We start from the raw sequence: 27,595 nt of genomic DNA on the forward strand, positions 1-27,595 counted from the left end.
TTTCTCAGGGAAAGGGAGTGGACAGTCGAGTGCCTCAGGGATCTGTATTGGGACCCTTACTTTTCAATATATTTATAAATGATCTGGAAAGAAATACGACAAGTGAGAAACTCAGATTTGCAGATGACACAAAATTGTTCAGAGTAGTTAAATCACAAGCAGATTGTGATAAATTGCAGGAAGACCTTGTGAGACTGGAAAATTGGGCATCCAAATGGCAGATGAAATTTAATGTGGATAAGTGCAAGATGATGCATATAGGGAAAAATAACCCATGCTATAATTACACAATGTTGGGTTCCATATTAGGTGCTACAACCCAAGAAAGAGATCTAGGCTTCATAGTGGATAACACATTGAAATCGTCGGTTCAGTGTGCTGCGGCAGTCAAAAAAGCAAATAGAATGTTAGGAATTATTAGAAAGGGAATGGGTGAATAAAACGGAAAATGTCATAATGCCTCTGTATCGCTCCATGGTGAGACTGCACCTTGAATACTGTGTACAATTCTGGTCATCACATCTCAAAAAAGATATAATTGCGATGGAGAAGGTACAGAGAAGGGCTACCAAAATGATAAGGGGAATGGAACAGCTCCCCTATGAGGAAAGACTACAGAGGTTAGGACTTTTCAGCTTGGAGAAGAGATGGCTGAGGGGGGATATGATAGAGATGTTTAAAATCATGAGAGGTCTAGAACGGGTAGATGTGAATCGGTTATTTACTCTTTCAGATAGTAGAAAGACTAGGGGGCACTCCATGAAGTTAGCATGGGGCACATTTAAAACTAATCAGAGAAAGTTCTTTTTTACTCAACGCACAATTAAACTCTGGAATTTGTTCCCAGAGGATGTGGTTAGTGCAGTTAGTATAGCTGTGTTTAAAAAAGGATTGGATAAGTTCTTGGAGGAGAAGTCCATTACCTGCTATTAAGTTCACTTAGAGAATAGCCACTGCCATTAGCAATGGTAACATGGAATAGACTTAATTTTTGGGTACTTGCCAAGTTCTAATGGCCTGGATTAGCCTCTGTTGGAAACAGGATGCTGGGCTTGATGGACCCTTGGTCTGACCCAGTATGGCATTTTTTTATGTTCTTATGTTCCTGTTGTTCCAGCTATGCTGGAACAACAGGAACATAAGAACAACAGCTGTGCTGCAGCATGCTCCTCTACCTCAGCGATTGTGCGCTTTCCTGGCATATTTATACTGAACGGTAAAAAAAGAGCCCGTGATTAATGAACAACATGACGGAAATTAACTAAATCAGTACTAATAAAATATACTAGAAAATATTGAGGCCCATGTATGGCATCAAGCAACAGCCAGAAGAGCCTTCCACTACTGGTTGCCGGTCTGCGGGCTCCACCTCTACCTGTGCAATGCAATGTTTTCCGGGCATCATTGCCTGAATCGGAGAAAATAACAAGGGGAAAAGGGGTTAATGACAGTGATGAAAATGTACCAAATGACAGCAAAGGTACAGGACACAATGGAGAGCATACAGCCAAGAGTCTAAACCTAAACATCAAAAACAGAATAAATGCAAAGAAGAGGGTTACATACACAGGTACTGAAAATAACAAACATAAAAAATAGAATAAATGCAAAGAAGAGGGTAACATATACAGGTAACAGTGAAAATAACAAACATCAAAAACAGAATATCTGCTAAGAAGAGAGGCACGTATACAGCAGACACTCACCGTGCAAATCATAAACAAACAAATAATTACCGGAAAGAAGAGGTGAACATACATTGCAAACAGGAAAATGAAAAACAGACCTGACACCATGTTGGATAGCGAGGCCGTGGAGGGTAGCGAGAAAAAGGCGGGAACGTCCATGTTTGCCGGCCATGTTACCAATACCTTCCAACGTCCATGGCCAGTGGCGGAACCAAAGGGACGCCTAATTCTAGGCTTCATCCATTCGCTCATAAACAAACAAATAATTACAGGAAAAAAGAGGTGAACATATATTGCAAACAGGAAAATTAAAAACAGAGCAGCCACCATGGATAGCGAGGCCGTGGAGGGTAGCGAGAAAAAGGCGGGAACACCCATGTTCGCCGACCATGTTACCTTCCAATGTCCATGGCCAGCGGCGGAACCAAAGGGATGCCTAATTCTAGGCTTCATCCATGAGCGCCCAAGCCTAAGTGCATAGAAAAATAGCATAGGCACATGGAGCAGTACAAGGAACGCCTAATTCTAGGCTTCAGCGTACACCAGAAAGAAAGAAGCGTGCATTGCTATGCTTACCTGCTGAAAGCCTTGCCAATCTCCAGATAGATATCCGACGGAACAGTTGTACACGGTGTGTCCTAGTCCAAAACAAATTCAAAAAGGACTTTTTCATTCAGAGAAGCGACTTATATACACATTCATGGTAGGATTATGACAGTTTGCTGATGTCACCAATTGGAAACTCCATTTCCAAAAAGGCGGGAAAAATGGCGGGAACGTCCATGTTCAGCCTTGAATGCCTGAAAAGTTAAGCTGTAGGAAAATGGCGGATCCATAGGGTTGCCTAATTCTAGGCTTCAGCTTTGATCACCTGAAAAGCTTGTTGCAGTACGTCCCTATGGATCCGCCATTTCCCTACAGCTACCAACTTTTCTGTTCGCTTAGGCGGATCCAAAGGGACGCCCAATTGTAGGCTCGATCCTTGAGCACCCGAGCCTAAGTGAACAGTAAAGTTGGTAGCTGTAGGGAAATGGCGGATCCATAGGGACGCCTAATTCTAGGCTTCAGCCTTGAGCGCCCTGAAAAGTGTGTAGCAGAACGCACATGGCGGAACCAAAGGGACGCCTAATTCTAGGCTTCAGCCTTGTGCGCCTGAAAAGTTTGTTGCAGTATGTCCCTTTGGATCTGCCATTTCCCTACAGCTATCAACTTTTCTGTATGCTTAGGCTCGGGCGCTCAAGGATCGAGCCTACAATTGGGCGTCCCTTTGGTTCATCTATGTGCGTACTAGAGATGTGCATCGTTGTTAGGTATCGGGTTGGGCTTCGATCAGCCGCTTCGTTTTAAAATTTAGTTTTCCCACGTGTCGTTTTTTTTTTTTTTTTAACGAACGGAGTTAGTGCGCACTAACGGGCTGACTGCGCACTATCGGGGCGTTAGTGCGCACTACCAAAAACTGCAACGTAAAAGTTAAAACGTATCAATTTATAAGGAGTTCGTTTGCTAGAGGTATGGTTCTGGGTTCCCACTGGTTCACACCACCTTGAAAACAGCCAATGGGAATGTAGAACCATTACTTTAACTCATCTGTAGGTAGTGCGCACTAATGCGAGTTAGTGCGCACAAGGGAAGACTGTGTGCGCACTAACTAAAGTTAGTGCGCACTACCTTGAGCATGCTCTGTGGGGTCCCCAGGGGCCATTTTGCTTCAAATACACGCACTAAGTAAGAAACACGCACTTACTAATTGGACAGAGACTGTGAGTGATTGACACTGAGTGACTGTGACTACTACTACAGACAGACTACAGAGACTCTCATCATCAACTTCTCTCTCTACCACTGTAAGTGTATATTATATATAAATATATAAGGTTTTGTTTTAGTTTTTATACAGTATTACTTTACTAGTTACTTAGTTGGTTAAGTTAAATAGTTAATGCACTTTTTTTCGGTAAAGTAGCATAAAATAATATAAAAATAATATTAAATGAAGTTACATTAGGGGAAATTAAAAATTTAACACACAAAGTACTTCATTTTATTTTATGCTAATTTCGTGAAAAAAAAGTTTAACACAGAGATTGTCAGTGTCAGACAGCTCCCTCCCTGCATTACTAGTGAGAGGCTGGCTTCACAGACAGGGGGGGAGCTGCCTGACCCTCACTCCTCCCCTCCCCCATGTCCCAGCCAGTGAATGGTGTGTGGTTGAGGTGTGAAGGCTGAGACAGCTCCCTCCCTGAGAGGATGGCTTCACAGACAGGGGGGGAGCTGCCCGACCCTCACTCTTCCCCTCCCCCATGTCCCAGCCAGTGAATGGTGTGTGGGTGAGGGGTGAAGGCTGAGACAGCTCCCTCCCTGCATTACTAGTGAGAGGCTGGCTTCACAGACAGGGGGGGAGCTGCCCGACCCTCACTCCTCCCCTCCCCCATGTCCCAGCCAGTGAATGGTGTGTGTGGTTGAGGGGTGAAGGCTGAGACAGCTCCCTCCCTGAGAGGCTGGCTTCACAGACAGGGGGGGAGCTGCCCGACCCTCACTCTTCCCCTCCCCCATGTCCCAGCCAGTGAATGCTGTGTGTGGGTGAGGGGTGAAGGCTGAGACAGCTCCCTCCCTGCATTACTAGTGAGAGGCTGGCTTCACAGACAGGGGGGGAGCTGCCTGACCCTCACTCCTCCCCTCCCCCATGTCCCAGCCAGTGAATGGTGTGTGGTTGAGGGGTGAATGCTGATACAGCTCCCTCCCTGAGAGGCTGGCTTCACAGACAGGGGGGGAGCTGCCCGATCCTCACTCTTCCCCTCCCCCATGTCCCAGCCAGTGTATGGTGTGTGGGTGAGGGGTGAAGGCTGAGACAGCTCCCTCCCTGCATTACTAGTGAGAGGCTGGCTTCACAGACAGGGGGGGAGCTGCCCGACCTTCACTCCTCCCCTTCCCCATGTCCCAGCCAGTGAATGGTGTGTGGGTGAGGGGTGAAGGCTGAGACAGCTCCCTCCCTGCATTACTAGTGAGAGGCTGGCTTCACAGACAGGGGGGGGGAGCTGCCCGACCCTCACTCCTCCCCTCCCCCATGTCCCAGCCAGTGAATGGTGTGTGTGGTTGAGGGGTGAAGGCTGAGACAGCTCCCTCCCTGAGAGGCTGGCTTCACAGACAGGGGGGGAGCTGCCCGACCCTCACTCTTCCCCTCCCCCATGTCCCAGCCAGTGAATGGTGTGTGGGTGAGGGGTGAAGGTTGAGACAGCTCCCTCCCTGCATTACCAGTGAGAGGCTGGCTTCACAAACAGGGGGGGAACTGCCCGTCCCTCACTCCTCCCCTCCCCCATGTCCCAGCCAGTGAATGGTGTGTGGGTGAGGGGTGAAGGCTGAGACAGCTCCCTCCCTGCATTACTAGTGAGAGGCTGGCTTCACAGGGGGGGAGCTTCCCGACCCTCCCTGCATTAGTGTGTGAGCTTCTGAACAAACAGATGTCCTATAGCACATACTTTTTTTCATCTTCTTTTTTATTTTCTCATGGTAGGATGGAATATGAAAGGGAGTCCGGAGATGACAGGGAGAGGGAGTCAGACTCCTCCCCACCGTCCTCCTCCAAGGTGGCAGCAAGGTCCAGGAAGCCCCACTTTACCCAGGAAGATGTGGACCTCCTGGCTCGGCTCATCCTCCTGGATGAGAGGAACCTCTACACCCCCCCAGGCAGCAAGCCAAATCTTGAAATGGAGACTGCTGCCTGGGCCTCTCTCCAGGAGGAGTTTTGCCGGTGGGCCTCCTACCCTCATGAGGTTGAAGACCTAAAAAAGGTGAGAAATAATAATGTTGATCATATTATTTAATTATAAATTATGTATATTATTTTGTCATTGAAAATTGAATAGAGTATGATAGTAATACTAGCTACAGTAGCTAGTAGCATAGAGTGAGTTATATAATTATAAAGTAATAATTAACTACTATAAGTAATAAAAGTTATAATGTTAAGTAAATATATTTTAAAAAAACAGAAATACTAGTAGCTACTAGCTAGCTAGCTACTAGTGTACCACCCTTATCCTATACTATACTAGTATTAATACTTAATAACTAGACTACAAAGGAAATACAATTATCTGTGGTATATTATTGATATTTATATTTATCGTTTTGAAATGGTGGTATTTGGGATGTTTTTGAAAGCCACATTGAAATATAAATTAAATAGTATTTTGTTATTACTAACTTTTGTATGTTGCATAAAAAATAATCTATTAGGTCAAGGCAAAACATGGGCATGTTGTAATAATTAATCAATGTTATTCTTTTTCCTGTATATTCCTCTAATTTTCAGGTCGCCATTTGCGATTGCACGAGGGTAGGTGGCTCGATGAGATCCGCCGAACCTTGCCCCGTTCCTTGCCTGGTAGGTTGTTTTCAGAATACTACACAAGAACAACACATTACACAACTATTCAATTAATTGTAATGGAATTTGTGTTTAATTATGTTTGTTTACTATAACAGTGAATGAATCATTGTGTCTCATCTCATTCTTGTTTTTAAAATTTTAACTGTTGTTCTCTGAATTTTGATTTGTCTTGTACAGAACCACACCCAGGCAGGGACGAGGAGGGGCTTCCTGGGCCTAGCAGGAGGCAGAACTGCCACCAGAGGAGGATGGAGGCACCAGCGCCGATGACTAGTGGTCTAGGTAATAATATATCTTGGCCAGTACAGTAGTAAATTATTTGAGGCTGAAAAACAAAATCTTTTTTTTTTACATCAGTCAGTTATAGTGGCTGGGGAATGGGGGGATGTGTGTATTTATTTATTTATTTATTTGTATATATTAAATGACACTGAGTGGCTATGAGAGTAAACTAAAGAATTGAAGGTGAAAGAAAAGAAGAGGTTTGTAGTGTACCTCCTACCATCATATTCTGTGTAACCTGAGAGTGACTATTATTTCTCCTTCCAATCCTTCAACTTATGTATTATCTCTAATCTATGTTGATTGATTTGATATCCCTTCACTCTCCCCCTCCCTCCTTCTCCCCTGCGATGGACTCCTCATTTTTCTATAACCCTCAAGGTCAATAAACTAAGTAAGGGGTAGATTATTTTATAAACTTGCTCGCACGCATCCAGTATTTGCTTATTTATTTGTCATATCTGACTATGTAATGTATGTAATGTATTGTTCTGTGTCTCATGTTGAATTATTTTTTTTTTACATTTCTTTACAGGACAAGAGGAAACTCCGGTGGCCCGGCGGCCCAGCAGCGCCAGCACCAGCACCAGCACTACTACTGCCGTACTTCCTCCAGGATCTCCTTCTAGCTGTAAATGCTGTGCACAGTTTTCAAAGCTGGAGGAGATCCTGCAGGAAGTACGGCAGTTCAAGGCGAAATATGATGCCGACTTCATGATGTTGCAGCAGAAGGTCTCTGACGTTCAAGAGAGTGTCAGCAATGTGGAGAGGAGGTTGTCAGCCCTGGAGGAGGCCCCACAGGAGCAGAGGGAAATGGCTTCTCCTCCTCACGAGATGCCTCATGAGGAGGAGGTGCCAGTTCCCTCTGCTCCAGAGCAGGCTCCTCCGGTGGCGGCACCCTCCTCTCCACATGAGTCTGACCCTGCTGCAACATCATGAAGTCAAGGCATCATATTTCGCCTTGGCCTGGGCTCCTCCACTCATTTTTTTTTTTAAACAAAATAAAGGAAAATACATTATATTTTATTTATAATTGAAAAAATAAATATTATACATTTTTTAAAATGTAATTATTCCAAAATTAAATAGTATGGTTCTACTAAATTACAGAGAGCAGACATGTACGGATGTACGTCTATTATAATCCAACACATTTCAGTGTTTTAGTAGTAACTAAGTTAGTCATACACTTCCATAAAACATTCAGTCTGGCTGAATTAGCACAAGTTGTATACTTGTGAGCAGTAGCGCCAACGTCAAGGCTTCAACCATGGCTACTGACCATTCACACATCTTTCAACCTGGCCAATGCAATATTGTGCAGTGTGCACTGTGCACTGCAGCACTCAAGCTAGTGGCTACTGCAATGACTCACATGTCGATGCCAAAAATTGCTGCATGACCAAGACAGCCATTTGAAGCAAACAATGTAATGCTTGTGATACTAAAGTAGGAGTAAGAAGAAAGCAGAATCATGAACATAGAAACATAGAAACATAGAAATGACGGCAGAAGAAGACCAAACGGCCCATCCAGTCTGCCCAGCAAGCTTCACACATTTTTTCTCTCATACTTATCTGTTTCTCTTAGCTCTTGGTTCTATTTCCCTTCCACCCCCACCATTAATGTAGAGAGCAGTGATGGAGCTGTATCCAAGTGAAATATGTAGCTTCATTAGTTAGGGGCAGTAGGGGTAGTAACCGCCGCAATAAGCAAGCTACACCCATGCTTATTTGTTGTACCCAGACTATGTTATACAGCCCTTATTGGTTGTTTTTTCTTCTCCCCTGCCGTTGAAGCAGAGAGCTCTGCTGGATGTGTGAAGTATCAGTTATTCTTCTCCCCTGCCGTTGAAGCAGAGAGCTATGCTGGATATGCATTGAAAGTGATCGGAGGCCGCGCTGCCTTGTGCGCCCGGCTGGACATCCAAGGTCGTGGCTTGGACATCCGGCCGGGCACTCAAGGTAGCGTCCGTTCATGGACCTTTGCGCCTGTATCCTGGAGTCCATGATTGGGCGCCCGGCCGGATGGATGGGGCACCCGGCCGGACGTCCAAGCAGATGTCCGATCGGGCGCCCGGCCGGACGTCCAAGGTCGCGGCATGGAAGTCTGGCTGGGTGCTCAAGGTAGCAGGGTCTGTAGAAAAGAACCATCCACTTACCTGGTGGAATGACATTTCAAATGACATTCCAAATGACATTTGAAATGACAGGTACCAGCGCACCCTGGATACTGTATAGGCGCTGCCTACCGCTCTATACAGTAAAATGGATTGCGAGCGCTTATCGCTTCATTGACGCGCTTTGGACGCCGCTTGGATTTGCGTCTAATTTGAATACTGAATTCAGCGGCTTGTGAAGCAAGATGTGCGCGTGGCAAACAAGGGTGCGCCCGGCTCTGCCGCACTGTTTCTTACGCATCCTTACTGTATTGGTCCATCTGTAAATTAGTAGGCGAGGGACCATCTGGCAGGGAGTGTACAATGACCTATCACTTCTAAAAGAAACTCCTTCTGGGTGAAGCTGGGAGGCCTCACCAGAACATAAGAACATAAGAACATAAGAACATGCCATACTGGGTCAGACCAAAGGTCCATCAAGCCCAGCATCCTGTTTCCAACAGTGGCCTATCCAGGCCATAAGAACCTGGCAAGTACCCAAAAACTAAGTCCATTCCATGTTACAGTTGCTTGTAATAGCAGTGGCTATTTTCTAAGTCAACTTAATTAATAGCAGGTAATGGACTTATCCTCCAAGAACTTATCCAATCCTTTTTTAAACACAGCTATACTAACTGCACTAACCACATCCTCTGGCAACAAATTCCAAAGTAATTCTGCGTTGAGTGAAAAAGAATTTTCTCCGATTACTTTTAAATGTGCCACATGCTAACTTTGTGGAGTGCCCCCTAGTCTTTCTATTAACCGAAAGAGTAAATAACTGATTCACATCTACCCGTTCTAGACTTCTCATGATTTTAAACACTTCTATCATATCCCCTCTCAGCCATCTCTTCTACAAGCTGAAAAGTCCTAACTTCTTCAGTCTTTCCTCATAGGGGAGCTGTTCCATTCCCCTTATAATTTTGGTAGCCCTTCTCTGTACCTTCTCCATCGCAATGATATCTTTTTTGAGATGCGGTGACCAGAATCGTACACAGTATTCAAGGTGCAGTCTCACCATGGAGCAATACAGAGGCATTATGACATTTTCCGTTTTATTCACCCATTCCCTTTTTAATAATTCCCAACATTCTGTTTGCTTTTTTGACTGCCGCAGCACACTGAAATGACGATTTCAATGTGTTATCCACTATGATGCCTAGATCTCTTTCTTGGGTTGTAGCACCTAATATGGAACCTAACATTGTATAACTATAGCATGGGTTATTTTTCCCTATATGCATCACCTTGCACTTATCCACATTAAATTTCATCTGCCATTTTGATGCCCAATTTTCCAGTCTCACAAGTTCTTCCTGCAATTTTTCACAATCTGCTTGTGATTTAACTACTCTGAACAATTTTGTATCATCTGCAAATTTGATTATCTCACTCGTCGTATTTCTTTCCAGATCATTTATAAATATATTGAAAAGTAAGGTTCGCAGTACAGATCCCTGAGGCACTCCACTGCCCACTCCCTTCCACTGAGAAAATTGTCCATTTAATCCTACTCTCTGTTTCCTGTCTTTTAGCCAGTTTGCAATCCACGAAAGGATATCATCTAACGGTCCAACTGACTCCCTCACAGGCTTTCTGCTTCGGATATATTTTTAAAAGTTTTTACTGTGAGTTTTTGCCTCTACAGCCAACTTCATTTCAAATTCTCTCTTAGTCTGCCTTATTTATTTATTTTTATTTATTTAGGTTTTTTATATACCGACATTCATGACAACAGTCACATCAGTCTTATCAATGTCTTACATTTAACTTGCCATCATTTATGCATTATCCTAGTTTCTTCTGTTGGATCCTTCTTCCAATTTTTGAATGAAGATCTTTTGGCTAAAATAGCTTCTTTCACCTCCCCTTTTAACCATGCCGGTAATCGTTTTGCCTTCTTTCCACCTTTCTTAATGTGTGGAATACATCTGGACTGTACTTCTAGAATGGTATTTTTTAATGATGCCCACGCCTCTTGCACACTTTTTACTTTTGTTGCTGATTTTTTCAGTTTTTTTCTAACAGTTTTCTCATTTTATCAAAGTTTCCCTTTTGAAAGTTTAGCACGAGACCGTGGATTTGCTTACTGTTCCTCTTCTAGTCGTTAATTCAAATTTGATCATATTATGATCACTATTGCCAAGCAGCCCCACCACCGTTACCTCTCTCACCAAATACTGTGATCCTCTGAGAATTAGATCTAAAATTGTTTCCTTTCTCATCGGTTCCTGAACGTACGAGGAGAGATTGAAGAATCTAAATATGTACACCCTGGAGGAAAGGAGGAGCAGAGGTGATATGATACAGACTTTCAGATACTTGAAAGGTTTTAATGATCCAAAAACAATGACAAACCTCTTCCGTAGGAAAATAATCAGCAGAACCAGGGGTCACGATTTGAGGCTCCAGGGAGGAAGATTCAGAACCAATGTCAGGAAGTATTTCTTCACGGAGAGGGTGGTGGATGCCTGGAATGCCCTTCCGGAGGAAGTGGTGAAGACCAGAACTGTGAAAGACTTCAAAGGGGCGTGCGATAAACACTGCGGATCCATAAAGTCAAGAGGCCGCCAATGAAGAGTGGGTGACTCGCCAGAATGATGGCTATTGACACAATACCCTTATTAAATAAACATACACATGCTTACTGTGACTCCTACATCGCTCTAAGCTTCAACAACAAGAGGTAATGGAAAAAAGGATTTGCACTCACAAAGAGGGGAGTAGCTGGCTTGTTACGGCGGTTACTACCCCAAACCAAATATGCCTGATACTTCACTTTCAATGCATATACAGCATAGCTCTCTGCTTCAATGACAGGGGAGAAGAATAACTGACAGGGGAGAAGAATAACTGATACTTCACACATCCAGCAGAGCTCTCTGCTATAACGGCAAGGGAGAAGAAAAAGGGTTCGCACTCAAAAAGCGGGGAGTAGCTGGCTTGTTACGGCGGTTACTACCCCAAACCAAATGTGCCTGATACTTCACTTTCCATGCATATCCAGCATGGTTCTCTGCTTCATCGGCATGGGAGAAAGACTGATACATCACGCATTTCCAGCATAGCTCTCTGCTTCAACGGCAGGGGAAAAAAAAACAAAAACAAAAAACTGATGCTTCACGCATATCCTGCATAGCTTCAACGACAGGGGTGAAGAAAAAAAGGATTCGCAATCACAAAGCGAAGAGTAGCTGGCTTGTTACGGCGGTTACTACCCCAAACCAAATGTGCCTGATACTTCACTTTCAATGCATATCCAGCATGGCTCTCTGCTTCAACGGCAGGGGAGAAGAAAAAAAAAAACCAACAAGGGCTGTACAACATAGTCTAGGTAAAACAAATAAGCATGGGTGTAGCTTGCTTATCGCAGCAGTTACTGCCCCTACTACCCCTAACTAATCAAGCTAGATATTTCACTTGGATGCAGCTCCATCACTGCTCTCTACATTAATGGTGGGGGTGGAAGGGGAATAGAACAAGGAGCTAAGAGAAACAGATAAGAATGAGAGAAAAAATGTGTGAGGCTTGCTGGGCAGACTGGATGGGCCATTCGGTCTTCTTCTGCCGTCATTTCTATGTTTCTATGTTTCTATGTTTCAATTGCTCCATAAAGCTATCATTTATTCCATCCAGGAACATTATCTCTCTAGCGTATCCCAATAATACATTTACCCAGTCAATATTGGGGTAATTGAAGTCTCCCATTATTACCACACTACCAATTTGGTTAGCTTCCCTAATTTCTCCTAGCATTTCACTGTCCGTCTCAACATCTTGACCAGGTGGACGGTAGTATACTCATATCACTATAGTCTTCTCCAACACACAAGGGATTTCTACCCATAAAGATTCAATTTTGCATTTAGTCTCATGCAGGATGTTTATCCTGTTGGACTCTATGCCATCCTGGACATAAAGCACCACACCGCCTCCCGGGTGCTCCTCTCTATCATTGCGATATAATTTGTACCCCGGTATAGCAATGTACCATTGGTTATCCTCCTTCCACCATATCTATGAGATGCCAATTAAGTCTATGTCATCATTCACTGCTATACATTCTAATTCTCCCATCTTATTTCTTAGACTTCTGGCATTAGCATACAAACATTTCAAAGTTTGGTTTTTGTTTGTATTTTCATTCTGCTTTTTAATTGATAGAGATAAGTTGGAATTTTTTAGCTCAGGTGGCAGTTGGACTACTTTTCTAATTATTGGAACCTCACTGTCGGGATGCCCTAATCCTAATGCATCATTAGTATCCTTTGAAGATACCTCTCCCTGAACCATGCACTGCTGAGCGACTGTCAGCTTTCCCCTTTGTTCTAGTTTAAAAGCTGCTCTATCTCCTTTTTAAAGGTTAACGCCAGCAGTCTGGTTCCACCCTGGTTAAGGTGGAGCCCATCCCTTCGGAAGAGACTCCCCCTTCCCCAAAAGGTTTCCCAGTTTCTAACAAAACTGAATCCCTCTTCCTTGCACCATCGTCTCATCTACGCATTGAGACTCCGGAGCTCTGCCTGTCTCTGGTGACCTGCGCGTGGTACAGGGAGCATTTCAGAGAATGCTACCCTGGAGGTTCTGGATTTAAGCTTTCTACCTAAGAGCCTAAATTTGGCTTCCAGAACCTCCGTCCCACATTTTCCTGTGTCGTTGGTGCCCACATGTACCACGACAGCTGGCTCCTCCCCAGCACTGTCTAAAATCCTATCTAGGTGACGCGTAAAGTCTGCCACCTTCGCACCAGGTAGGCATGTTACCAGGCGATCCTCACACCCACCAGCCACCCAGCTATCTACATTCCTAATAATTGAATCACCAACTATGACAGCCAACCTAACCCTTCCCTCCTGGGCAGTAGGCCTTGGGGAGATATCCTCAGTGCGAAAGGACAATGCACCTGGAGAGCAGGTCCTTGCTACAGGATCCTTTCCTGCTGCACCCGGTTGATGCTCTCCAATCATGAGACCTTCTTCCTCCAAGGCAGCAACAGGGCTGCCAGTCTGAAGTTGGGACTTGGCTACTATGTCCCCGAAGGTCTCATCTATATACCTCTCTGTCTGCCTCAGCTCCTCCAGGTCTGCCACTCTAGCCTCCAGAGATCGGACTCGTTCTCTGAGAGCCAGGAGCTCTTTGCATTGCATGCACATGTACAACTTCTCACCGACAGGTAAAAAATCATACATGTGACACTCGATGCAAAAGACTAGGAATCCCCCCTCTTGCTGCTGGGCTGCTGCCTTTATCTCAATTTTGTTCAGTTCCTAGTTAAGTTTTAGGTTGCTATGGGAGTAGGAATGTGTCTAATTAACGTCCTTGAAATGTATTAGTGAATTCACTATGGGGTAGATTTTTTTAAAAAGCGCGTTCGCGTACTTTTGTTTGCGCACCAGGCGCAAACAAAAGTACGCTGGATTTTATAAGATACGCGCGTAGCCGCGCGTATCTTCTAAAATCCTGGATTGGTGCGCGCAAGGCTGCCGATTTTGGGCAGCCGGCGTGCGCCGAGCCGCGCAGCCTGTCACCGTTCCCTCCGAGGCCGCTCCGAAATCGGAGCGGCCTTGGAGGGAACTCTCTTTCGCCCTCCCCTCACCTTCCCCTCCCTTCCTCTACCTAACCCACCCCCCCCCGGCCCTATCTAAACCCCCCCCTTACCTTTGTCCGTATATTTACGCCTGCGAGAAGCAGACGTAAATCTACGCGCGCCAGTGGACTGCTGGCGCGCCGTGCTCCGACCCGGGGGCTGGTCCGAAGGCCTGGACCACGCCCCCGGGCCGGCACCACGCCCTTGGTCCCACCCCCGAAACGCTGCATCATCGGGTCCCGCCCCCACGAAACGCCCCCGACACGCCCCCTTCGACAAACCCCAGGACCTACACGCGTCCCAGGGCTCTGCGCACGCCGGCGGCCTATGGAAAATAGGCGCGCCGGCGCGCAAGGCCCTACTCGCATAAATCCGGGCGGATTTACACGAGCAGGGCTTTTAAAATCCGCCTGTATATGTCTGGTAGTGGCCTACAAATGACTGATCAAACTCTCAATAAAGTTTTTGTTGGGTTTTTTTTTTTTTTTTTTAATGAAAGTGGCACCTGCCTATAAATTAAAGGATGAGCTAGGGGTGGGTGGGCAAGGGGTGGGAAGGTTGGGAAATCCAAACAGTCTAACTTCAGTTAGTCAGCCAGAGTGACTCACTGCTCTCTTGATTATCAAATGTTGGTACCTAATCAAACCTTACCTCAACACCTTTCCAAGGTGAGTGACTGACCTGAACTTTTCAACCTTTTTACTTAGGTATACACTGCTCCTAGCTTATTTCTAGCTTCTGGCTACTTTTTTTTTTTTTTTTAAATACAAACACTCAGTTCTGCTTCCTAGTTGCCTTACAGACTTTTAAAAATAAACACACTAACTACTGCTTACTAGCTGCCTTACTGACTGACCATTGAAAAATATAGTCTAACTTGTTTATTCACTGCCTTACTGACTATTAAAAGCACAAACACACTAAATAATATTCCCAAATAGTTAACTTTGCCCCAATACGTTTGAAAAAGACAATGTTCCAAGCAAAAACTTACTGATTCCTTTCAGCCACCAGCAAGATGATCCTCTCCTCTCAGTGCTCCCAGAGTGAAGAACTTATACATCCTTATTCTTCCCTTGCTTACTCAAACTGAACCCACAGTGTATTACCATGCTGGGCTAAATAGTCTTCAGGCATCCAATCTAGACCATCCAAGTGGGAGGGACTGAGGAGTATGCATGGCTTCTTACTAGAGTGTTATAATACGGGCAGGTGACATCTGGTAGCCAGACTGGGTCTGCCACACATGTTATGAGCTTTGCTAGATACCTGGGCCTTTCCTGGACTCAGGGAATGGGGAACCCTGTGATTTGGATGTCTAGGGATAAGGAAGACCTGCCCTCGGAGGTGGTGTCCCACTGCAAGGAACAACTGCAGTGTTAGTATTTTGGGGGGATGACTTTTGGTTAATTGCCCAAAGGGAAAATTTTTGCCCTCCTTCCTGCCTGGAGCAAAGAAACAGCCCAAGCCACTGTTTGGACTTCATATCCCATTCCCATTGGGATCCCCACAGAAAAGGAACAGGGAAAAGATCAAGAATAAAGGTCTTAAAGAGCTACTAATGTTGAGTAAGAGACTATCTACATCTTTAGGGATACCCATCAGGCGTTTCACTCCCTGGGGAGAGAGAGGATTTACTCTCAGTGCATGGACAGGATTTAGGCCATCTTTGGAAGGGATTTTCCTGACCATCATAGGGTTACCCTGCCCACTGGGACCACCACTTTATCTAATCCATGAGGGTGGATGGATCCCTTGCTTATTTATAAGCTTTCCTGAACAGATAGAGGAGAGAAACTGTAACAAAAAATGTCTGTGGTGCTGGATTCATATTTATTGTGCCATTATCCACCTAACTTCTGAACAGTAAAGTTTTATTTTGGAAACTAACCCAGTGTATCCTGCGTGGATTTTGGCACGTAGCACACAGGGAAGAAGTTACCCATCTACAAGGGAAAATATAGTAAAGAGAATGTTACTCCTGCACTGGACCATGAAAGTAAAACTTTCCCCCTAACAAAAAGGGGAAAGGGGCACAAAGAAGAGCTAGCAAGGGTTCCTGTCCTGAAGAGTTATAGATTCTTTTATGGCCCTACCCATGCAGGACAGGCACTCTGGGGTAGGGTTTCATTTACTACTGCTATAGAGCAGGTGTGAGTTACAAAACAAAGAAAAGTAGGCAGGGGGCAGAAGGAGGAGTTTTGCTACGTGGGATTTCTCCCATTGGTTTAACCCCACCTTTTGGGGGGTACAGGCTTCGGTGGAGTATAAAGTCCCCTGGAGCAGGTTCAGGGATTTAGTGGGTTGGCGAGAGAGCTAGAGATTCCTCCAGGATTTCAAAGTCATTGGATTGGAGAGTTAGAGATTTCTTCAAGATCTCAAAGCAAGTTGGTTGAAGAGCTGTAGATTCCCCCAGGATCTCAAAGAGGCAATTTAAGCATTTCAACTTTTTGAAAGGACATTGAATTTGTTTGGCCAGTGCTAGAAGGAAGGGCATACGCCCGCCATCCCAAAGGACTGGATCAAAGAACGTTTTGCCCAGGCAGCCAGTAAATAGCTTCGGGTGAAGAGAAAGAATAAGGCTTTTGAGCCAATAATTCGAGAGGCTTGGATTGTTGAGAATTTGGATTACAGTTTGAGTTTGTGAATGGTTTTTACTTTTTCAAACCCAGTTTGATAGTTTTGTTTGGGGATACTTTTTTTTTCCATCTGACCGGTTTATGCCAGAACTGAAGCCACACTCTAGTTATCCTACTCCTCACTGGTGAGGTTATATTTTCTATGAATGAAGATGCAAGGAGTAGGAGAGCTGTGAGAACATCTACAATGGACACGGAAATAATCTGCTTTATTCTGGTGATCTGTTGTGTGCTGATTTTGGGGGTTTTTTTTTAACTGTTTTGGATCCTTTCAGTTACAGTAAAGATTTTATTTTGAATACCATTTTGGGACTCCTGCTTGATTTTTCCTATTGCTTCTAGTGAAAGAGCTGTATGGTTAGTCTTGATATTTACCCCCCTTAAATTGTGATGCCCCTTTGATTGCTTATTTTGCGGGGCATTCCTGGGTCTGTGACCAACCTGGCAGGAGCCCCCCTAGGGCAGACTAAGTCAGCCCTCACATTCTTGGTGCCTGGTGCCTCCACCTGGAGAAGAAGGTGTTAGTGGGTGGGATTTCCCTCCCTTCACCCCAGGAAAAAAAATAGGTCTATGAACAAGGCTGGTAGTATGTATAAATATATACAGGTTTATTAGACTATCAAGTATATACATTTCTACATGACTGTGCATTGCAAATAGGATGTCAAGCAGCACACTTATCTACTCGTAGTTAGTACTCTTAGTCTATACAACTATATACATTTCTACAAGGTAGCAAGAACATTTAATATTTGTCAATTTGGGGTTGTTGGCCCCCACAGTATACCGCAATGTAGAATAGAAGGGACCACTTGCATTTGTGCTTTCTCAAGTATTATTATTATCCTCCCCCCTTTATCTCAAGACTCACCCATGTGAAAAGATGGAACTGGGCTGGTGAGCAGTGTTGGCCGGGGGGGGGGGGGGGGGGGGTTTCATGGTATCTAAACAGTTTCCTTCTGCTCCACTGAGAGACCCACCACCTGGTCCATCGCCAGGGTCCATGCCCTCCTGGGGGACCAGATTCCACCTCCTAGTCTGCAGCGGGGTCCATACCCTCCTGGGGGGCCCAACTCCACCTCCCAGCCTGCCACTGGAGTTCCCTTGCTCACGGGGGACTGCTTGATTTCCTGATCTACCACTGGGGTCCCCTCACTCAAACAGGGAGACCACTGCCATCCTTTGGTTCTCTTCCCTTGGTAGGAAGGTTTTCCGTGGCTTGGGTTTACAGCTCCACCAAGCTCATGGTTGTTTTAGTGTGCAGTGGTTCTGGCCCTCCGCAGTCTCAGCTTTCAGTGATTTTAACTCCACTAAGCTCATGGCCAGTCACCTTCTCTCATCCTGGCTTTTGCTTTTATCTGTTGTCTCACCCAATATGGGTCACCACTCAGCCAAAAGGCCAAGCCCCAGGCAGAACCACAGAGAGACCATTTGCATACCTCTCTATCCTGCCTGGTCATCCCCCTGTTGTCTGGGAACTCAGTACTCACGTGTCTGAATACCCTTGTTAGGGTGAAAATCTGTTTGCTTCCTAGGACTGTTTGCTTTCATAAATCCCCTCCCTAGTCATGGTTATGTAATTTAGGAGTTTGAATCCTCTGATTTTTTAGTGATATTTCCTACAAATTTTCCAGAAGTCCAGAGGGCTGTGACATGCAAATCTCCTACCTGAATATCTGACTAATCTATTCAGTGGTCAGTTAAATACCTTCCACTAAGGGGTCTGATGACCTTTTCAATTTCATTCTGTGGTTCCTGGAATGGCGGCTCATGTTACACAGCTGCATTGTCCTCCCCTTTTTTTTCTACATTTCACTTAAATGGTAGCATATTCAAACCTCCATCTCTTGTGTGTGTGTGGGGGGGGGGGGGGTCATAATGGTTTCTGCTTCCTTGTTCCTAATCTGGACAATTTGGTACCTACTGGAAATGCTATACTTACAGTTTGAGTTATAATGGAGACTGTGACTGATAGCATAAAAGGCCCCGAAAAAAATTGCATTCTCCCCATCCAGACATGGCCCTGGACCCATAGAATCCCTGCTTGAGGCTAACAACCAACATGGAGGACCGGCTACATATAGCAGAGAGATTAACACTTGCATAAAGTAGCCAGGACAAGGAGAGAGAGAAAAAGACCATTCAGAGTCCTGCCAGAAATTAAAGGGTTTTATAGCTACAGCCATGAAGACCCAAATAGGATGAGGTACGAGATGGGGGGTTGGGGTGGGGAGCTAGCACAGTGACTCTCCCTATTTAACCTTGGGCCCCCTCAGTTCTGGCTATACCCCAGCTTAACTGGCTTTCTTTCATGAGCTTTCCAGACCATACAGGATCCTTCTTCAGATTCAGTCAAAAGGCGACACATCCAATGATAAATATCTGGTAAAGCTTGCAATAACTTGGTCACATCTGAAGAAGGGACCTAAGTGGTTTCAGGAGCTCGTGTACAGCATCTTACATTGCTCTAATGAAAGAGCTTTCAAGCCTGCAATGAATCCAAATTTCTCCAGGACCGATGCAGCTCCCAAAATTGTCTTTCTACATAAAGCCCTTTATTTATTATGTTCTGTTGGGCTTCCCTGGAATCAGAGCTGGGATTTGGAGCCCTGAGCCTACCTTCACAGTTACTGATGATTTTCCCTCCTATTTTACAGGTCTTTATCGGTTTAGTGACATATCAACCGGGAACTGTGCACAAATTCTGCCTCCAGAATCCTACAATCATGGGTCTTAAATCTGGCCACTGTGTGTCACCATTTCATGACAACTGGCTCTCTCCCCACCAGGAAGCTCTGAATGCTTCCTCTATAGTATCCACTAGTCCGGCTGACTCAGGTAGCCCAGGACTTGACCAGGGACTCGAACCCAGGTCCCTCTGAATAGCAACATATGGCACTACCACCAGGCCATTCCTCTTTTGCCTTTCTGAAGTTCAGCTGTATCAGTTTCTGCCTCAATAACTTGGTTCCCCTCCTAGTTCTCCTTTTCATTGAGGTTAGAAATTCTGGGTAATGGAAAGATGAGCTGGCCTCTGTCCAAGCCACTATATAAAAATGAAAACAAAGAAACAAAGTCAGAGACTGCCTCTAACATGGATTTGAAAGTTGTTAGCTTTAGCTCTGTACAACCCCTTCGGTTTAAGGAGACCTTTAGGAGAGTATTGAATGAGAGAAGCACTAAGGCACAATTTCAAAGGAATTTCAAAGGAATTCAGCCATGAAAATGGACCAGACATCAAAACTTGTAAACCAGCCCAAAAAATAAAGCTGCAGCTTCAGGTCAGTAAAAGATTTTCATTGTGCAATAAAGCAATGGATGAACTAATTTAAACTTCCTATAGGTGAGCTGTGATAAGGGTACCCTATATGAGTATTGTTAAGATACGATGCCAATGACTTATGGACCTGGGAAACCAGATTCATGATGACTAGAAATCAGGATTGATTCCAAGCTCCAGTAATTATCTCTTGTTTCTCTGCACTGCAGTTTCAATTTCTCTAAGATACTATGGGAGTAAAACCACAGCCTTTCCCTGATGAGGAAAGGATAAAGAGGTTAGGGCTGTTCAGCTTGGAGAAAAGACAGCTGAGAGGGGATTTGATAAAAGTCTATAAAATCATGAAAGGACTTGAAGGGTAAATGTGAATTGGTTATTTACTCTTTCAGTTAGTACAAGAACTAGAGAGCACTCCATGAAGTTAGCAAGTAGCACATTAAAAGCAAATTAGTGAAATTATTTTTCACTTAATGCACAGTGAAGCTCTGGAATTCATTGCTAGATAATGTGATTAAGGCAATTAGTGTAAATGGGTTTAAAAAGGTTTGGGCAAGTTCTTGGAATGAGAAATCCATAAACTATTGATCAAATTGATTTAGGGAATAGCCACTGCTTATTACTGGTATTAGTAGCAAGGGATCTGTTTAATATTTGGCTACTTGCCAGCTACTTGTGACCTGGATTGCCACTGTTGGAAACAGGATGCTGGACTTGATGGAGTCTCGGTCTGACCGAGTATGGCAAGTTCTTATGTTATGTTATTATTAGCTCATCCTATCTCTACTCTAATGATATAGAGCTTGTTGGCAACCCTATTGGGAATGACTGATCAGGGTGTGACAATACTACAACTCTGGGAGGAATGGGAGGTATGTAACTTTAAAAGAACTTCTATTTATTCTTTCTGTTCTGTTGCAGAACTATGGCTTCATACAATGGGACATTGACTTTTGTCCCAGTGACCTTGCTGGACAATGGAACTGCACACAGTTCTTCAGAAGGTTCAACTGTGGTCAATATCCTACAGGCTACCTTCCTTTTCATCACATTCATCGTAGGCCTCCCAGGAAACAGTTTGTATCTATGGATCCTGGGTTGGAAGATGAAACGGACAGTCATGATCATCTGGTTCAGCCATCTTATTGCTGCCTACTTGCTCTTCACCCTTACCATCCCGTTCCGCATAGTCTTCTTTCTGTTAGAGTCTCATTGGATGTTTGGACTAGTGGGCTGCAAGCTGGTGTCCTCGGGGATGACCCTGAGCATGTTTTCCTCTGTTTTTCTGCTCATGATCATTAGTGTGGACCGCTGTATGTTGGTGGTCCATCCATTGTGGTCCAGATTCTACAGAACCACCTATCGGGCATCAGCCATCTGTGTGACAGTCTGGATAACAGCTTTGTGTCTCAGTGTCCCTAACCTTATATTTACAGAGACATTTGTGACTCAAGAGGGGAAGACCATCTGCCGGAACAACTATGCTGTATCTGAAGAATGGAAAAGTTGGGAGATACAGTATGTAAGGAGGACTGTCCATTGGTCAATGTTCATTCTTATACTTGTGTTGGGTTTCCTGTTTCCGTTCTCTGTCATGACTGTGTCCTATATAATCCTGTCTGCCAAGATAAAGCAGAAACACTTAACAAAATCTGGCAAGTCAACAAGAGTCATCATCATGGCTGCAGGCTCTTTCTTTGTATGCTGGCTACCTTACCATATATTCCATGGTCTCCTTCTATATCAAACAGACATTGCAATGCTAGTTTTACACATCATGTCGGTGATCACTGTCATCCTTTGTTGTGTCAATGCCTGCTTTACCCCCATCTTTTACCTCTTCATTGGCGAAAACTTCAAACATGTTTTCAAGAAATCCATCCATTCCTGGTTCAGGATGGCTTTCAGCGAGAACCTTTACTCCATGGACTCTGACAGTGAGAAACATTTAGGTTTTCCAACATCTCATAAAAAAATGACTGAATCCTTTCAGCTGAGTTCTCCTGTTTGAAGTAAAAGATCTCTAAAGAAATAGATGCTTAAAGTGTGCTGAAAGAGAAGAACTGAGAAGAACCAGGGCAAGCTTCCCCTACCCACACCTCCTAATCACAGAACGGGTACAGCATGGGAAGTGGCAGTGCAACCTACCCTCACACCCACGCACACCGCCCCACCACAAAACTGGTACAGCACAGGCAGCAGCGAGCATGCTTTCCTCATATTCTTTCCAACAAATATCCCTCTGGACTGAGACCTCGTAACTTGTTTCACTGTAGTGGGAAGTAGCCTAGCGTTAAGAGCATTGAGGCAGTTTTCAATCTGTGCATAACAGCAGTGTTTGCCATTTGGTGCCAATACACATCTACTTTTATGGGGTTGAATCTAGGCAGGATAAGCACTTTTGCGTGAATATACATAATTTTGCTGGAAATAAGTGCAAGTCTATGTGCTTGCACTTTTTAAGATTTAGTTGCCAAAGGGAACTTTTTTCCTTTGAAAACATGCACAGCCTGCAGGTAAAAAGAAACCGCAGATTTGCACTCCTTGCACGGTTTGAAATTTTACCTCTCCAGCATCAACGCACATGTGATTGCTGCAGTTTCATTATTTTGGATGGGCTGATTCGCTGGTTTGTGCAGGTTTGCTCACATTAACGTTAGCATGGATTTACTGCGTTTTAGTGAACAGCCTTCTTAAAGGTCCTGTCCTTCAAACACAATGGTTTGTTGTTTTTCATTTCATGAGTTCTGTTCGCTGTTTACCTTTATAATATGTATGTTTTATTGTATACTGCCTAGACTTTTAGATAGTGTGGTCTATAAATATTTTATAAATAAAATTTAACACAAAATAAGAAAATAAATTTCTGAAATATAGAGCCTAGGATTCCGATTCCACCACCTTACCATGTGATCTTCAGTGAGCACCTTATATGCAGCCTTAATTGTGATTGTTGGCTGTTCATGCAGGGACCTACATCTAATTCCTCTTTTAAGATGCTGTATTGTATATAATGCAAGCTAATAGCACTATACAAATAATAATTTCTCATTGGCCATCAGGTGGGGGGTCTCAAAGCAATTTGACCACAGCTCCGAGAATGAGGTAAAAAAGTGAGCTGAAAAATTATTAGAAATATGGTACGACTAATTAATATGCAGGCAATGGTGACTCAGGAAAGTGGGGACAAAGGGAGGGAGGCGGAGTGGAGCAGAAGATTCCTTACAGGGGAAAAATAGGTTCATTGTAGCAGAAGATGATCTGTTTTATGCCAGAATGTTTGCTAATTTCTCTTTCAGGCTTTTACTCCTTCCCCTCCCAAAGTAAAAATTACTCAAATAAGACTTTCTTCAATTTCAGTGTCTTATTTCTGAGTTCTCCCCTTAGCCACAGGATTAGCTAACCTTCTGGTCTGACAGAAAGTGGCCAGCAGAGGCAGCAGTGCCCCTGAATATGCCGCTCACCCTCAAGAACTCCATTCCTTCAAGCAAAGCAGAGCAGCTCTCACGAGTCCTATGTGTCCTGGAACCTCTGCAGGGTGCAATACCATTTAATCGAGCCAATGTAAGAATTATACAAAAGATGCTGCGGTACACAAGCTTTTGCATCTATCGAAGGGAACTGTGTGGTCTCAAAAGCTCATGTGCAACATCATCTCTGGATCACTACCAAGTAATAGAATTTTAGAGGCGAGGATTTGAACAGAGTGAAGGTCAAGTGCAGCACTTGACCCTGAGACGATCATATCTGATGATCTCCAGGTAACACAACCCTGCCACAAAGCAGTGGCCAGAGCCAGAGAAATGACAGAGTGCAAAGGGGAGGCACAACCAGTGGAAACAAGATGATAACACCTCTGTACAGGTTATTAGCGAGACCTCACCTGAAGTAATGTGCCCAATTCTGGAGGCTAAACCTGTGGAGAGACAGACAGAGCGGAGGTGGTTCAGAGAAAGGCGTCCAAAATGGTCTGTGTAAAAAGCCCTGTGAGATGAGACTTAAGGACCTAAATATGTATACCCTATGGAAGAGGTGAGAGGCGGGATATGATAGACATTCAACATCTTAAAGATATAAATAATGCACAAGATGTCATTTTTCAGAGGAAATGAATTTCTAGAACCAGAGGTCATGATATATGGCTCCAAGGGGTTAGACTCAATGAAATATTTCTTTATGGGAAAAGGGCTGAATATATGGACCAGCCTCCCAGTGGAGGTGGTAGAGGCAAAAACAGTAGCAGAATTCTAGAAAGCCTGAAGTACACAGGATCCTTAGTTACAAAGGCATGAGGGAAAAATGAACTGAGGTTTATGGCAGAGGTTCCCAAACCTCTCCCGCAGGGATGCTCAGTTGATCAGGTTTTCAGGATATCCACAATAAATATATATGCAACATGTTTGCATAGGCAGCCCTGTGTCCAAGTAACAATATGCCACAGGAGCACTCCAGGGTTGTGACCCACATGGCTCGGGACATGGGGTGGGCTGTATTTTTGGGAACCAAAGTAACACTAAAGAGGTTGGGAAATAATATGGAAGCTGGTGAAAGTTTGCCCGGTGCAGTACAACACGTGGAGGTGGACAAAACTCACCACCACTAAGAATTTACTACACTGTTTTAATTGTATTTTAATAATAAGTTGAATGAGGCTTCATATTTCCTGTATTACTTTCTTTTATATTTTTCTTTTGCATTTAAAATTATTCAGTGCACTATTATTGTGAACTAATGTCCATAGCTTTAAGCATGCTAACTTGTAAAATCCACTTCGTTTCACTCTCTCTCTTTTGAAAAAAATGAGCAGGCTCACATTGTTGTTCTTACAATTTAAGATCGGCGGTATGATTATTCACTTGCATGCCGGTGAGTCCCCTTGCTCGCTGTACTTCGCCCGACACTGCCAGCGTTTTGACAGCACCCCGTCTGCTTCAGGGGCTCGACAGACTTTTTAGTCGTGATTCGCTCGGAGGACTGGGGTGCCCTTCCACCTTCCAAGTACCTGCCCTCTACATCTCCCCCTTCCCCAGCATTTCACATCACCAAGAGCGCCACGATTTCACCTGAGTAAACTCTCCAAAAGGAACCCCCAGCCCTCTCAGTTGTTTGAAATGTTCAACGTGCTCCCCCTCCCCCCTTGTCAAAAGTTTGGATATCCCTGCTATAGCTGATATCAGCAGATAAGTCATTGATGGTGTCAGCTAGTAATGTAGTAGCATCAGCTTTAAAAAGAATACATGCTGAGCTTTGTGTTCCATTGCCACTCTGCAGTAGGTGAGTGTTTAAAAGTGGGATTTGTAAACAGGACGAGACAAATTTGAGCTACCAATCATGGAGCAACTGTACTCGAAAGGATCAGCTTGTACAAAGTGGCTTATTCACCAGAAGACACAGCACTTCTGCGAATATATTTTTAGGTGTTTGGCACTTCCCTTGCAGGGAAAGCAGATGAGAAAGGGAGAAGGAAGAAAGATGGGGCATGGTTCTTATCTCCTGCAGAGTTCTGATCTGTGAAGGAGGAAGTGACATGCCTCTCTGACCTATGAGCGACCTGCTTTGTGCCACCAGCACTGAGAACATTGAAACTATAACTACAAGGTTAACCTTCACATTGCTACTTGTAATTTCCCAATTTAAAGTCTTGTACATAGCACTGATGATAGCAGCATAAACGAGCAGTTATTACTAAATAAAACACATTAGAGTCTTTGGTGGTTTCCAACGATACTATTTACTAATTGGTTGTAAAGTGATGTATTAAAGTCTTTACGGATATTTGATTTACCTTTAGATGGTACTGATACGCAGACAAGGGGAAAAGCATAGGGCTGTTTCTACGGCCATAAGCAAAGCACATCAAGAAAGCTCATTATCCAGTAAAAATGTTGCTAGCAGTCATTTTTGTAAGGGTTATTATAAAGCTTGGGGATAACTGCACGGAGCAGCAGTTACTACCCTTAACAGTAACATGGAGCTAACCTGTATGGTGTAGCAATTACTACACTGAGCGGCAGTTACTACTCTTAATAGTAACATGAGGGTAACTTGCATTGAATGGCAGTTACTACCGTTCACCATTAATCGCAACATGGGGGTAACCTGCATAGAGCGGCATTTACTACCCTTAATAGTAACATGGGGGTAATCTGCCCGTCAATTTCAGAATACTCTTCAAAGTGCTCTCATCAATACACAAAGCACTACACAACCTAGCCCCACTCATGCTCAAAACCCCTCTCCAACTCCACACCTCTACTAGACCAGTGAGACATGCCTACCGAAACAATCTCCAGATACCACCAATGAAATCAGCTTTAAGTAAAAGAGCATTCTCCACAGCTGGTCCGAAACTCTGGAATACGCTCCCGCCGGAACTCAAATCAGTGCAATGCCCCATTATTTTCAAAAAAAGGCTTAAAACTTGGCTCTTCCACCAAGCTTTTCCATAACAGACAGCGCAAGCTTCTCTGCCAAGGTCCCCCTTTAAATCATCTTCTATCAAACCATAAGAGAACTATATAAGAACATCAGCTATTGTCAACAACCTATAAGAGAACTACACAAGAACTAGACAAGTTCAATTCTAAAAACTCTTTGAACCCCTATTCAATACCCCATAGAACAACACAAAGAACTCCATAGATCATCACAAAGAATTCCCCAAAGAATTCTTCAACTTTAACTCCTTGGCAGCCCAAAAGTACAAAATGCAATTCCCAACCTCCTGACAGTCTTAAAAGCTATAATCAACCCCACACAGAAGTTATCTGCCTCTGCCTATATTAGGCTATGTATATTGTATTTCTTTGTTTAACCCCATATATTCATTTCCAAGTTATTCTTCCTGTTCTCTGTAAGACATTTGCTTGTCACTGTTATTGTTCAAAATGTAAACCGAATTGATCAATAATTCTGTTATTGGAAAGTCGGTATAGAAAAAACTTTAAATAAATAAATAAATAAATCTGTATGGAGTAGCAGTTACTACCGTTAACCATTAACCATAACATGAGGGTAGCCTGCACGAAACAGCAGTTACTACCATTAATGGAAACATGGGGGTAACCTGAAGGGAGCGGCAGTCACTACCATAAGAAGCTTGCTGGGAAACTGGATGAACCATTTGGTCCTTTTCTGCAGTCATTATTGTGCTACTATGTGTTTCCAAGTAAGCTTTGACTTCTCACAGTCTTTCTCAAGTTCAAGATGGTAAACCCATTTGATCCAGTTCTTTAGGTTATATACTTCTTCCCTCCCATTGGTACAGGGAAAGTTAATGGCTTCCCTCCCAAATTAGGTGAAGTAGCAAAGACGGAATTCATTTTACACCTTCATTTATCTCCTACCTCCTCCATGCTGCCTCCTCACAGTACCCGAATGGCACAAGTCCTCAACTCCTTTTCAGCATCCTTTTTCTCCTCTTTTCCAAATCTCCAGTCGATGTTCCTGGGCCCTTCTGTGGGTCGAGACCAACTCCTTTTCTCCTTCTCACCAGGATGGCTGAAAGTCATCCCTCTCCTTGGATCTTGATGATCTCAGGTTTATTCCTGGGGGAATTCTGCGCAAAAAAATGT

General features: G+C 44.1%; 2 protein-coding genes across 2 annotated transcripts; one reads left to right on the forward strand and one right to left on the reverse strand.

The window, feature by feature from the left end:
* Positions 1-1,007: 1,007 nt before the first annotated feature.
* Positions 1,008-27,595, reverse strand: LOC115076166. Its single transcript, XM_029577301.1, has 3 exons — positions 27,368-27,595; positions 2,265-2,326; positions 1,008-2,157 (listed from the first exon to the last, which is right to left on the reverse strand). Exons 1-3 carry the CDS (start codon positions 27,374-27,376, stop codon positions 1,236-1,238), a joined length of 993 nt encoding a protein of 330 aa, XP_029433161.1. The 5' UTR covers positions 27,377-27,595; the 3' UTR covers positions 1,008-1,235.
* LOC115076165 (probable G-protein coupled receptor 33) lies at positions 19,840-23,376 on the forward strand. Its single transcript, XM_029577300.1, has 2 exons — positions 19,840-20,025; positions 20,943-23,376. The coding sequence occupies exon 2, from the start codon at positions 20,947-20,949 to the stop codon at positions 22,030-22,032; it is 1,086 nt and encodes a 361-aa protein (XP_029433160.1). The 5' UTR covers positions 19,840-20,025; positions 20,943-20,946; the 3' UTR covers positions 22,033-23,376.

This window comes from Rhinatrema bivittatum, chromosome 14 (assembly GCF_901001135.1).
Source record: "Rhinatrema bivittatum chromosome 14, aRhiBiv1.1, whole genome shotgun sequence".
In the NCBI taxonomy this organism is placed as follows: domain Eukaryota; kingdom Metazoa; phylum Chordata; class Amphibia; order Gymnophiona; family Rhinatrematidae; genus Rhinatrema; species Rhinatrema bivittatum.

Bases quoted from the DNA above. Each gene is read 5' to 3' on its own strand.
- LOC115076165 (XM_029577300.1), top strand. From the start codon at position 20,947: ATGGCTTCATACAATGGGACATTGACTTTTGTCCCAGTGACCTTGCTG.
- LOC115076166 (XM_029577301.1), bottom strand. The intron at 2,158-2,264 runs GTAAGCATAGCA...CTATGCACTTAG, and splicing joins ATTGGCAAGGCTTTCAGCAG to GCTTGGGCGCTCATGGATGA.